The 14210-nt window shown below is 44.7% G+C and overlaps 1 protein-coding gene across 1 annotated transcript in view; it reads right to left on the bottom strand.

Moving 5' to 3' along the window:
- The window catches only part of Ppp1r14c (protein phosphatase 1 regulatory inhibitor subunit 14C), a 93644-nt gene that overhangs the window by 23742 nt on the left and 55692 nt on the right, over positions 1-14210 (bottom strand). The window contains exons 2-3 of the mRNA XM_050135943.1: positions 12204-12287; positions 10444-10476 (exon numbers count right to left, since the gene is read on the bottom strand). Coding sequence (XP_049991900.1) covers positions 10444-10476; positions 12204-12287 — 117 coding nt within the window. The remainder of the gene's footprint in view (positions 1-10443; positions 10477-12203; positions 12288-14210) is intronic.

Genomic DNA, 14210 nt, shown 5'->3' with positions numbered 1-14210 from the left:
GGTGGAAGCAGGAGAATCAGAAGTTCAAGGTCACCCTCTGCTATGCAGTGACTTTGAGGCCAACCTGGCCTACATAGAACCTTAGAACAAAACAACACAAAAGGCTTGAAATGAAAATGTGCAGGGACTGGGATCCTTTAGCCATCTGCTACAGCCTCCTGGGTATCTCACCACGATTAGTGAGATTGCTACTTTAGAATCTACTGCACAGTTACTCTACAGAGCTTCAGGGCTGTCCCACCAACGGCTGCAGCACTGGAAAGCAGCTCCTTATGACTCTGGTTTTTCTTTGAAAGCACCCAGTTCTGTCTTCTGAGAATGGCAGCTTTGCTTTTCCTTTGTTCTTGGTAAGCCCATGCTTATGGTGACTTTGTTCTTTCCCCAGCATTGTCTTATTAACTAGGGATATGTAAGAAGTTATCTGGGGATCAGATATGAGGGGCAAAGCGTGATACCCTTTAAAGGACAAGTTTCTTTTTTGTTGTTGTTTTAAAATTTTTTATTCATTTTATGTACTGAACCTTACCCTCCATCCCCTCCTCCCACTCCCCCCCCCCACACCTTCCTACACTTCTCAGAAAGGGTAAGGCCTCCCTTGGGGAGAAGGGTATGTTTCCAACTCACTAATCTCTTGCTTCGTCAAGCTCTGTCTTTCTTGCATCCTAAGACTGGTGTCTCTTTAAAAGAAGCCTTATCAGGAGCCAGATGGGGTCTAACAGGGACATAGCACAGGCTTTCTTGCCTGAGAACTCAGAGCCATTAGGCTGAGCAGTGTGGTTGAACTGTGTTGAAACAGTTCCTCTAAGCCTGGCAACCACTTCAATTCCTAACTTAGAAAGCACTGATGGGCTGAGCAAAGGGTGGTGACGCCTTCTTTCCTATTTTGATAATCTTTTGAGTATTTACATTCTCACCAAAGTTGCCTTCTAAAGAGATTGCCTTTTAAGTAGCGCTGTGTGTTCACTGTTGCGGCCCCGTCTTTAAATCAGTCACAGTCTGTAAACATTTGCTGAGCCAGTGAGTAAAGCGGTTGAGGTAAAGCAAGGGCTGTGCCTCCTGCAGACACCCACACAGCTTCTCTGTGCCGTCAGTATGTCGGTACTCCGTTCATATGACCTCTCCACCCAGGAAGACTGCACGGGTCAGTCCACGGCAGCATAAACAGGAGAACAGCTTGCAAGACTGCTGAGGATGCTACACGGACAGAGATCCGAGACACACATGATGAGCTAACCACAGCAACCACCAAAGCCCCTTAGAAAAGTGACATGCACCAGGCCTGAACAAGGAGAGTCTGCCTTCTTCCTGCCAGCAAGGGGAAGAGCAACAGGGCAGGCTGTCTTTCACAGAACATCAGTTTTTGTTGGTAAACCACGGCACGTTTACCACGGCACGCCCCTGACATTTCCGTGACCCCACAGATGACTAGGACCCGGAAATGCTTCTTATCACCCCTGCCTTTCAGGCTGAATCATCCAGAGGACCTCTGATTGGCCAGCAACTGACAGGCTTTGATTGTTCAAAGCCAAGCCTGTAGCACAACTGCTGGGCGAGCAAATGACATCACAGCCCTGAAGGGCAAACCCGATGTTTCTACCCTGAGCAGTGGCACAAGCCCCTTCAGCCAGAAGCGGACTTTCCACAACAGCCCACCCTTGGCCTTGCTGATCTGTTTTTACATCAACTGCATCACAGATGGCATCCACTCATGAGGAAAAGCTCGGGACAGCACTCTTCTTGGCTTTAGACCTCTCCTTCCCCCCCCCCGCCCCCCTCTCTGTGCACATTTCTATGTGTGACCGTGGTCACGGCTGTACCACGACACATACGTGAAGATCACAAGGCAGGCTTGTGTTTCAGTCCCTACCTGGTTTTTCCTATCTCCTCACTACACAGTGAGCCGGCCCTGACTACATTGCGAGTTTGGATGTGCCCAAGTCAAGAAAGGCATGTGTGCCAAGAGGCCATAGTGTGGATCTAAATTAAACAGAAGGAATGAAGCCCTTCAGTCGTCTGTGGCACACAGAAGAGGAAACCGCAGCGGAAGAGAGATGATGGAGAGTGACAGGCCCAAAACAACATGCTTCTGAGAAATCAGCAGGTTCTTTGAGAATGATTTTTTTAATATCACCATTTGAAGAATGTAATGGGTGGTGAATTGGGATATTTTGCATGTTTGCATGTAAGTGGGAGGTTACTTTATTAGATTCAAATTCAGCAAGCAGGTCATGGCTCTCTTGTGTGCTAGCTTTATTATGGGTTTTCTTACGTACTTTCACCTGTCTGCGGACAAGCTTGGGGCCTTTGGGCGGACTTTCTATGTCCCAGATTTCTTAGCTGCTAGCAGTGGCGTTCATCTCCTAGCCATAGTGTAAAGATTAAATACATCTTCCTGTTTCCAGCCTGAGTCAGAGGCATCCATACATCCACTCCTTCCTACCAAGAAGCAGAAAGCCTGCAGGCAAATGGAAGCTCGGCAACCCCTTTTCAGCTCTGTAAGAGAAGGGAGGCCGCGGGAAAACCGATAATGTGAATGCAGAGACTGGTGGGCCAATATACACGATTAAAACTGGAACTAGAAAACCACAGGAAGCAGTCTCTGTGGGGACCAACACCTAGATATGGGTGCGACCCAACCACAAATGACAAGTTATTGGAGAGATAAAAAAACACAAAGGGGACTCTAGTCTGAGTGTGGCATCAGTTTGTGAATTCTGCCAAGTCCTTACATTGAATATCAAAAGGGAATCCTTTGTGTTTCTAGAATCTAGGGCACTTGGTGGATGCAAAAAAACACAACTCTAGCTGTCTCTATACATTTCCGGGTGAGGGGGTGGAAGGCTAGAGCAAGGTGCAGTAGGGGTGCTGGTGTGGAAACCGAGAGGAACTGGTGAACTCTACAATCCAGGGATAAGAGCTCACCCAAAATCTGAGACTGTGTCATTAGGGTGAAGAATGAGTTCCCTGCCCAGACCTAGACTGCCAGTGGTGACTAATATCAATCTCCTGTACCCGACTCATCAAGGAAAAAAAAAGATAACAAAAGAGGTCAAAGGTCACAATTTAAAGAAGCAGCAACCCTCCATAAGGGGATTCAGATAAGACAGGAAACTTCTCAGGTTAAGAATCTAAACCAACTATGGCCCTGTACCAAAGGGTCTGGGGAATAGACAGACAACACACAAAGTAGAAAATACAGACAGAAAGTCCTGATGATGGAAAACACTCTCACAGAAATGTAGGCAAACTTTGGTGGTTTGCTGGCTGAAGAACAGACTGAACACAGCTAAGGAAAGAATCCCTAAGCTTGAGGCTATATGAATAAAAACAGACAGCAGGCCTGATGGTTGGTGTCAACTGTCAACTTGGTAGGATCTAGTATCAGCTAGGAGACAAGCCTACAGGGACCTATAGGGACACCTATGAGGGATTATCTAGGTGAGGTTAGGAGGGGCTTGTGGGAGATTATCTCGGATGGATGGAGCGAGGCATGAAGGCCTTCCCACTCTGGGCGGTGCCATTCTCTGGGTAGGGTTTTTGACCATATGGAAGTGGAGCGGAGGTCTGAGCACTGACATTCATCTTGCGCTCTACTTTTGGTGTGGATGTGACATAGCCAGCGGCTTCATGCCCCTGCTGCCTTGACTTCCCCGCCATAAAGGACTTCATCTTGAACTGTGAGCCGAGATAAGCCCTTCTTGTCTTCATTTGTTCTTGTCAGGGCATTTTATATCACAGCAATGGGGCTTAAAGAAACTAAGGCAGGGAGGGATCCCAGTTCTACTGGTGAGAGGATACAGTGTCGTCAAAATGGTGATTCTTCCCACAATCTCACAGGAAGCTTGAACACAATCTCACTCAAAATTCACAGGAAGTTCTTTTGTGGTTATTGCTAGCTGATTCTAAAGTTCAGAGGCCCAGGACTGATAACAGTGATCTCAACACCAATAGAACAATGCTTCAGAGAACTGATGCTATCTCTCTTCAATCCTTATTCTAAGGCTCAAGTAATTGAGACTGTGTGGTATTATGAAAGAACGAAAATCCCATCTATGACATCGAATGGATAGGCAAGAAATAGAGCCATAGAAATATAATCAACTAATCTTTGATAAAGGATCAAAGGCAATAGAGTGAAACAAGAATAAACTTTTCGCCAAATGGTTCTGAGAAGATTGGACATGCATATTCAAGAGAAAAGCAAATAATGTAGACACAGTTTTTCTCTCTCTAAAAATTAACTCAGATGTACCAAATATAGACCTAAATGTAAAACAACAGCACTCCTGTAAGACATCGCAGGAGCAAACAGCAATGGCTATTAGCATCAACAAAGACAAAAATCCATGCAAGAGAGGATTGATAAGCTGGGTTTCCTTAAAATAAGCCATGTGTTCTGTAAAAGACACTGAAGAGAGAAGCACAGACTGGGTGAAAAGTCACTCAAAGGACAAACCAGTTAATACAAGCCTGGAGGCCAAAATAATCAATCCCTTACCACTCTCTCCCCTTTGTGTGTGATACACAGCCATTCTACCTGCGATCTATATCCCCAGCCATGAAGTTTTCTAAAAATTCAACAACAGGAGCTGGAGAGACAGCTCAGCGGCTAAGAGCACTTGCTGCTGTTACAGGAGATGTGGGTCTGGTTTCCCCCAGCGCACATGGTGGCTTGCAACTGCCTGGAACTCCATTTCCAGGGACTCTAGTGTCATCTTTAAGGCTCTGTAGGCACTGCACTCATGTGATATAAATATATGCAGACAAAATACTCACACATAAAATAAATAGCAAAGTAAATACATGTTTAAATCCAAAAACAGCAAAAAGACTTCACTAGACCTCTCACTCCCAAGGAAATACACAGGTAGCAAATAAATATGCAAATAGGTGTTTCAGATAATTTTTTATGTAATCAAAAGAACGAAGCATCACTATACACTTCTCAGAATGGCTGAATGTCCGGAGCACCAACAACTCCAAATGTTGTGGGGAATTGGGGGCAGGAGGAACATTCATTTCTGATGAGAATGAAAAATGATCTGGCTACCTTAAAAGGGTTTGATAGTTAACCACAAACTCAAATACAGTCTTAAGATACAATACTGCAATCATGTCCCTTGGACTGTACCCCAAAGACATGGAAACAGGTCATTACAAAACCTGCACATGAATATTCAGAGCAGCAATGCTAACCCTTGAAGGCAGTCAAGACATCCTTCAGTAGGTGAGTGGAAGGGAGTGAGCTGTCAAGCCATGGAAAGACACAGAGGAGCCTGAAATGTGTGGGTACAAAGAAGCCAGTCTGTTGGGTGACGTGGTGTACGACTCCATCTGGATGACAAGCTGAGGAAACTGTGGAGACAGCAAAGAAACCAGTGTTGTGTCCCAGGAAGAAAGAAGGGATGAGAAGGCAGGATGCAAGGCAGTGAAGCTACTCTGTAAGACTCTATGATGATGGACACTGGGCAAAAATCCCTGAAAACTTGCGGTGGGACAAGTGTGAACCCTAGCTAGCCTATGGACTTGCATGGTTACCATGTGTCATGTTCATCAGGACCTACAGATGTGCTGCTGTGGTGGGGATGCTGATCATAGATTAGGTTGGAGGTCTGACAGGAAATCTTTCTGTCCTCTGGTCTATTAATTTGTGGACCTAAAACTACTCTGAAAATCTTAGTCTATGGAAAACACTGAGCCATGAATGATTTAATAAGTGTTTAAAGTGTTCATAAAGAAACAGTCAGTACATGAGATGTGATTAGATCAATGCCCAGCTTATTAATTAACTAACTATTACTGTTGTTATGGCTGTTAAATTTTTCACTGCAAATAACCGTTACAGAAATGCAGGGCGATGGATGGCTATGATGCTTCCATTCACAGGGGCCTTGATGACGAGAGGAAATGGAAGCTCAGAGAAGTTGAGAGTAGGAATTAGGCTTACTCAGCACTAGCTGGTTCTGCCTGAAAGACTCAGCTAACTCAGAACCCATTCTTCTTCCCACCGCCCATCCCCTCTCCACAGCAAGAGTCAGTAAACCAATCTATCTCCATCAGCAATGATTTACATTCCAGACTTCTCGGTGACATGACTGTCTATAAAGAGACTTTGATCAAATACAGCAGTCCAGAGATGGCTGCCTTAAAAGCAGGGGGTGCTTCAATTATTCAGTATCTCGTTCAGATTGGGTAACACTCTTTAAAGTTCTGAACCTCTCGCTGAGGCTGGGCACTTGGAGGGCTGGTGGGATGGAACAACAGAGCTCCAGGCCCAGTGTCAGAACTCAGGGTCAAGCACTGGTTCCCTGGCTCCCTGCTCTGGCCCCGCAGACAAGGTACCCGAACCCTCTGCAGTCTAACTGATGGCTGTGCAGATTAAATATGACAATGTAGGTTGATAGGTGTGAACCACTTAACTGATAAAATAGAAGCCGGTGGCTTCTCTCACAGTCCAGATGTCGCAAACTGTGTCATACGAGAGTACACCAAAACACAAAGCACTCCTCTTTCCTCAGGGAACCCTTTAGGGTAAATGACCAGAGTCCCACACTCAGCACCGTTTCCATTCCTCAAAACCGTAGGCTAAAAAAAGAATCCAGAGACGTTCGCTTGGAAACTCCAGCTCACTTCCCTCCTTTCGGAATAGTCAAGGCTTGCATTTTTATTTATTTATTTTTTTTAAAAAAGTCTTCTAAACCTCCACATCATGCGTGGAGGTTGAGGCTAAGGAGAAAGATAACTCATCTGGCAAAGTGCTTGCTGTGGAGGAGCATGAGGAGCCAAGTTCAACCCCCAGTCAAGGGTGGTAGTTAAGGCTCTAATCCCAGCCCTGGGGAGGTAGAGGATAGAGGATTCCTAGGGCTTGCTGACCAACCAGCCTAGCCTATGCGGAGAGCTCCAGGCCAAGGAGATAGCCTCTCTCACAGAACCAACAAACCACAAAACCAGACCAAGGTGGACAGCACCCAGGGAACGACAGGCAAGGTCGATCTCTAGCCTCCATGCATCCACATGTGCTTACATCCACACACAGACCCATATGAAGAAGTATGCACAAACGAACACGCCAAAAGGGGGGAGGTGAATTAGCCGAGCTTTGCTGCAGGGACAGGGCCCTCTGTGTTCCTTTATTGGCATAGCTGTGAACCACTGGAGAATTTTGATCTCTAGGTATGGCAAAAATTAGGGGACACAAAGAGGGTTGTTAGGAGTCCTGTCTATGGGGCTGGCTGATCAAAATATCTACCAGCCAGTCCATGTTGTCTCATTTAAACAGCCATCCAGTTAAGAGGGGAACAGAACAAAATGGGAGTGAGTGTCTGAGAAGTGACACCCTGCACCTACCAATGTGGTTGCTCTCAGCAGCAACCAGAGCCTCTCCACAGTGCAGGTTACCCATCTGCATAAGCCATTGCTTTTTACCTCAGCCCTGTGGATGGAACTCAAGGCCCTGCTCATGCTAGGCAAGCACTGTACACCGAGCTGCATGGCCAGTGGAAGCTCCATCCCCAGCAGCCTTGTCTAACCTGCCAGAACAGCTTTAAGCCCGTCTCCAAACATCAGACTGTCGTAATTCTGACTCATTCCCCAGCGCTCTGTAGCTAAACAAGCTCTGTTCCCCAAACAGCTAAGGAGGGAGACTCTCCTGCCTCCTCTGCTTCCAGAAAACCTGGAGTCAAGCTGGCACTATTCTTGCAGGCGGCTAGACCAATCAATTTGACAAAACCTGAATCTCCCTGGTATGGGGGGAGGAGCAAAGAAGTGAGACACCCAAGTAGTCATCCAGCACTTAAAGCGGGGGTCTTTTCTCAGGAAAGTGTGAGATTTTTGTTGTGTAAACAGAAATCTCTGTGTTTATGGCAACAATGGCGACTGCTCACTATAATGTAATTTTAAGGGACCGACATTTTATGTTGCTCATGATTATATTGACCTTCTCTCTTTGCACATAAAACAGCATAAAAAGTCTTACTGCCAGGCTGCTCACCCCATAAAATTCAATAATAAAATTGAAAAGGAAACACCTGATTAAAATCCCCACATGGAAAAGGGAATAAAATGGACTCCTGAACCAGAAAGAAAAACTAAAACAAATGAAAACCAGTCCAAAAAGACATCTTGGCTGTTAGATGTCATTATAAGATGTCAATAAAATCACTAGAATAACTATAGTCCAGGAAGTCTTTCAGAAGCTGGGATGAAGTGAAGGACAGGGAAACCGAAATGGGAATGAGCTTCGAGGTTCCTTCTCAAGTTGATTTCTAAATAAGGAGAAAGCCCAAGATGCAGAAAGCTGAGGAAGAAATAAATAAAATCAATGAGCAAAACAAAGGTGATTTCTGAAACACAGAAAGCTCTAAGAGTTAATAGAATACACGGCATCACACCATAGCAAGCTACTGTGAAATTTCAAAATATAGAAAGAACCCCACAAGATCACTGGAGAGAAGTCATCACATGCAAAAGTCTAAGAGCAGAAATGGCTTTGGACTTCTTATCACTATAAATGACACCCACCGCCACGGAATAGTGTATTTCTACTTGAGTTTAATTATGACTTTATCTTAGACTTCTATTATATTTTCTGTTAAAATTGATTGAGGTATAGTATCCCATATACTGGAATTCAAAAAAATGTACCTATAAATATCCTTTTCAAAAATATTACTGGATGGTGGGTTCCAACCATCTCCAAAGTACAGGAGACTGGGGTGTGGAGGCTGATGATCCGGGACAGCAATGAAAAGAAATTTCAAGTCAAGTTCTCAGCACTGCCCGGGAACAGTGTCTCCAAACCACTGAGCAGCAGCTCCGGGAGGAAGGTTTTAGGGAGAAGGGACGAGAGTGAAGCACTGAGCATGTGGGAAACATCATGGATAGACAAAAACAGTGGACGTCGACAAAAATAACATCGGGGACGAGACTAGATGAAAGGCCCGGAACTTATCAACTCCAGGAGAAGTCACAGGGACACACACACACACACACACACACACACACACACACACACACACACACACACACGCATGCCCGCACACAGGCACGCACACACAAAAGGAGCCATGGCCCTAGTTTACTGTTGGCTTAGTAGTGAAAACACTTCAATCATAATATTATAGGCTTCAACTATTGATTTGATAAAATATGGCTAGATTACTTTATTGAGGTGATTTATGGAAAGGAATTATGGCAATACTAAAAAAACTATCATTTTTTTTCTCAAGTCAACAGACAGATGAAGAATAAAAGCAATAAATACATATCTAGGGATATAATAGCAAATGAAAAGAAATAGACAAACGTGTTAAATATAAATGTTAAATTTATGATTCTAGAGAGACGGGAGAAGGAACACAAGCTTTGCTTTCTCAGTATTATAACATTTAGAGGTTTTCAAAAGTATGAATGTATGTTATGTTCACCAAAATGCACTTTTAATAGACAAAATTAATCATTTAAATTTCCATAGGATGTAATCAAAACTGGAGGCTTTAAATATATAGTTCTCACTGATATCTACCCTCAACCAAATGATCACAAAACACTTTCAACTCATACATACACACACCTAAAAGCATTTTTCCTACATAATTTACTACATCAGAAATCAGAAGAATTACTGCCATGCTTTGGTATTAAGTAACCCCTCAAACACCTAATAGGTTTTCTAATTTCTCTGGTTTACCATAAGAACAAACTGAAAGTATTTGGGGGGGGCAATAGTTTCATAACTTTAATATCTTAACATCTTAATATCTTAAAATCTTAATATCTCCCCTGTTTTTGCTTTTAATCGTTTAGATACTACATCGATTGATTTGGTCTAATCAGCAATATCCATTGTTTCCTATGCTAATGCATATCACTTGAGAAATACCCAGAGAAGGCATAGCAGTTTTCTCCTAATAAAGGCAATCATGTGTATGTTTTTTCCTGCATGTATGTATATACACCATATGTATAGGTGTATGTCTAGTACCCACAGATGTCAGAAATGGGGCACTGAATCCCTCGGAACTGGACTTACAGGTGGTTGTGAGCTGCCATGGAGCTGCAGGGAACCGAACCCAGGTCCTCTGGAAAAGCAACCAGTGCTCTTAACCACTAATCCATCTCTCCAGCCCCGGTTTTAAGCATTCTTTAAAAATGCATACCCATAAAGCCATATGGTATGTTCTCCCTCTATAATGACGCTGCATCCCCTCACAATTTTCTGTGGAGTGAAGATTTTTCTCTGAGCATAAGCACACCCTGTTCCGTTAGCATCTTCCTAAACTAAACAGGTTGAGAAACAACAATGCCAGCACAGCGAGAGCACAGGCACTCAAGGGTGGAAACCGGCCATTTGTATTCACTTGCTGTAGCTAAGCTTTCAAAACAGACAAATTGATTTGACAAAAACCAATTCTAGCACAGCACTTAGTAGAGTAATTTGCTTACCTCTGTTGGTTTATAGCAGTCTACGAGAGCTTCCTAGAATTAAACACACAGAAAGTCAGTTTTTATTTTTAAATTCATTGCCTTCAAAGTGAAATTAAAATGTCATTTTTTTCTTAATTTATTTTATCTCAAAGTATTATATGGTATGTCTGCGGAGTATGTACACGTCCACGCAGTATCTATGAAGGCCACACGAGGATACTGGACATCCCATGGAGCTGGATTACAGGCAGTTGTGAGCTACCCGACATGGGAGTTGGGAACTGACTTCTAACCCTCTGCAAGAGCAGCAGGTGCTCTTCATTGCTGAGCCTTCTCTCCGGGCCCCTCATTTCATCTTTAAATTATTATTTTACAACCGTCTGCCAAGACTTCCTTTTGACTATCTACAATCACATTTTATTTCAGTATCACTTGGTCAGCTAAGATATAAAAACAGCATTCATATGCAGCCATGTGTTGTCCTTAGCATGGGTATATATGCACACAGATACTCATAAAGTTTTTGATTTACAAAAGACTTGCTTTGGAAGCTATTAGGGTTTGGAAAATCAGATATAACCCTCACTAAGTTATAAATGCCTTGTCGAGCAGAGCTTGCTTTAAAGATTTTTTTTTTACCTTTTTCTACACACACACATACATTCACACCCTTCCCTTTGAACTCTCTACCTGGTTAATATTAAACTAAACATACTTAGAGCTGAGACCCTGCCTATGTAAGACAGTGGTAACCACCGTGGACATGGAGAGAGGGCACTGGCCATGCTTCAGCCATAGATGGTCCTAGGCCCTTCTCTCCTCACTCACCTGGACCAAGCAGGAAAGGGGACTGGAGGCTAAAAACCTTTCCCAGTTCTCAGCTTATTTTGTATGTCATTTTATTTTCTACAGAACTAACACCTATTTCATTTAAAAAAAAAAAACAACTATTGTCTCCCAGTGAAATCTACACACAAGGAATAAATCATTCTAGCACAGTCTGCTCTCCACTCCCAGGGCACTGGTAATTATGAACACATTAATCACATCAATGAAATAAAATGGGCACTTTGACTGATGCCAGTCACCCTGTGCCACTGGGGATTGTCAACAGCCACCAACAGTGATTACCAGTGGGCGTTAAGAACAATGGCAGGCCACAGGTTAATCAGTTTTAGAAACTGCGCAGTGCAGACGGAGAAGTGGTAGACCTGACCTCCCATGGGAAGAACTGTGTTTCATTGCTTTCTGATATGGAACATTAAACACTTCAATCCCAGCTGTTCTGGCACAATACAATCAAGTGAGCACCTAATAAAAAGATACTTTGCTAAACTGAATCACATTCCAAGCCATCTAATTCTAGGAATTGCTCTCATGAACGATTTAATCCACAGTTGCAAGACCAGTGCCCAGGGCTTGGATATTCCCCAGTCTGGCACAGTTTCTTTCCTTCGTAGCTGCCTGCATGGTAACCCTCTCTTCCCTGGAGATTGACTTTTCAAGGTAGAGACAACTCTGTCTCCCAAGATAATACGCCTCGAGAGCACTGTCCAGAAGGTCCCTGGAACACTGTCTGCTGTCAGCAGCTGATCAGACCTGCACCAATTGGTGAAAAGCTAGCACTAATGCCCCTCTGCTCTGCCAAATGCCATTGTTCAAACCCTGGTGGCCGCCAGTGTCCCCACCAGGCAACACCAGTTCTGCCCAGGTTTTGGAAAACCAAGCAGACTCAAACATCCATGCTCAGAAGAATCTAGATTCTGAAAGCTGTTTACCTGTAATTTCGAAGCTCTTTCTTCCTCGCTGTCGGCATCAAGAAGGTCATCAATGTCAATTTCTACATCTGGCATTTCTTCTTCCTGGCGGGAGCGAAGAGGAAGACTTTAGTGCAGGGAGAAACGAGGTAGTTCACACTAGGGACTCAGTTACCCAGCCAGAAGGGTGATAGGTAAGAAGGGGAGAGCAAGGCTAGAGGGATGGGTGGGTGGAGAAAGAGGGTGAAGAAAAGGGGGGAGAGATGAGAGGTGGGACAGGAAGGGGAGACAGGGGAGGAGGGGTGAGGGGAAACAAAGGAGCAGTTAGCTTCGCATTCTGCTTATAACAGTAAATCACACCTTTGCATCCACGACAGACTGGCAGAGCAGAGCACAAGAACGGTGAGAACTACAGGTCCCCATCCAGCATAAATAAGCTCCTCTCTCAGTGGCCACGCCAGTCTTTATTGTGGGCCCCATCTTCCCTCACACTTCCCGGTCTCTAGAAAACCTGAGGTCACCTACTCAGGTACAGATCCACCCAGAATGTGCCTGCCATCCAAGACCCAAAGGGATTCTGAGACAGGTTCCCTCCCTCCGGACAAGTTCAGGTTGAGGAAGTGGGGAGCCCTGGACATTGCTGGTTGCCTCTTGCTGCCATAAAAGAGACCAAGTTTAGGACAAGGTTGACACAAAAGTTGGGAGAGCTGGGAGGACCAAGACAGTCTCAGCAGGACAGTCTCATATATATATAAAATAGGGCAGGAAAGGTGGGAGAAGGGTGGGCCCGGAGGGAGTAGCGGGGACGAGAGGGGAATGAATATGGTCAAGATATGATGTATGAAATTCTCTAAAAAATAATAAAACTATTTTTAAAGCAGTTTCTAGATAAAACTAAGACACCAGGTCAAAGCACGTCTGAGCAGGTGTCTTATATTGTTCCAGCTGACTTGGGCTGAGCAATCAAAGACATCCAGGCCAGAAAAGGGGGCATAAAGGGTGAACGCCTTCACTGGCTTGGAAGCAGAATATACATACAGCACTCGGTAGCCTCGGTCCCCTGCCCTCTGCTCTGTCCCTTGAGTCTTCCCTTTACTCTCCGAGTAACACAGTCAAATGTGAAAATAAACCAAAATGCAAGAGAGACCTGCACCTGTGTGTTTCATCTTGCCCCGGGCAATCACCAACTGCGTGACTCTGTTCAGCCGCAGTGAGAACTGAGGGGAGTCAGCAGTGCCTGGAAGGAAGCTACATATGCACATGTGCCGGGGGTCACATGGCCTTAGCCACTCCTTCTAAATAAATTACCTGGTCTTGTCTTCCAGGCAAGGCTCACATTCTGAACCTCTCCAACAATCTGATTTATATATATATATATTTGAAATCTTTTTTTGAAGTTGTATATTTGCAATCAGGGCAGAAAGGAACACTGACAGGGGAGATAGGGACTGGGGGGTGGGAGACGTGGTAAACAGATTAGCAGTAGCTGTGTAGACTTTTGATAGATTCTCCACAGTGAAAGGACCAGTGAGGATGCAGATACTAACAGTGAAACCCAATTGGTTTACAGAACAATGGGCAGAGTCCAGCAGGGACCCAGGGTACTGTGGGAGGACATGCACTGGCGATTCATCCGTAGGTGGTACCAGGCCGGTCATTTACCCCGTAGGCATCTCCAGGCCAAAGGATGAACGAGGCCTAATGATGAGCCCCCAGAAAGCGAAGCTGGGGAATTCAGCTCCATCCACAGCTCATCCACAGCTCATCACATCTTCAGTCAGTCCCTTTTAACGCAAGAACACCTTTGCAGGTTTCAGCTGGCTCCATTCAAAGAAAGCCATGCAAAACAGACCCCCGAGTTTTAATCTAAGCCGCAGGTGACAGTGCCTCCCTCTTGCCTTTGTCCCCACTCCTCCCTAGAACAGATCCCTGAGTTCAGTATTTATCCTCTGTGGACACTGAATATTTAGGTCATGGCTTTGTGAAATCTAACAGAGGAACCTGGCATAGACCCTGCTCAAGAAATGG

This window comes from Alexandromys fortis, unplaced genomic scaffold (assembly GCF_014885135.2).
Source record: "Alexandromys fortis isolate MF-2015 unplaced genomic scaffold, M_Fortis_MF-2015_v1.1 scaffold_23, whole genome shotgun sequence".
In the NCBI taxonomy this organism is placed as follows: Eukaryota; Metazoa; Chordata; class Mammalia; order Rodentia; family Cricetidae; genus Alexandromys; species Alexandromys fortis.
Note: the sequence above shows the minus strand (reverse complement) of the source record. Positions and strands in the feature narration are given on the sequence as shown.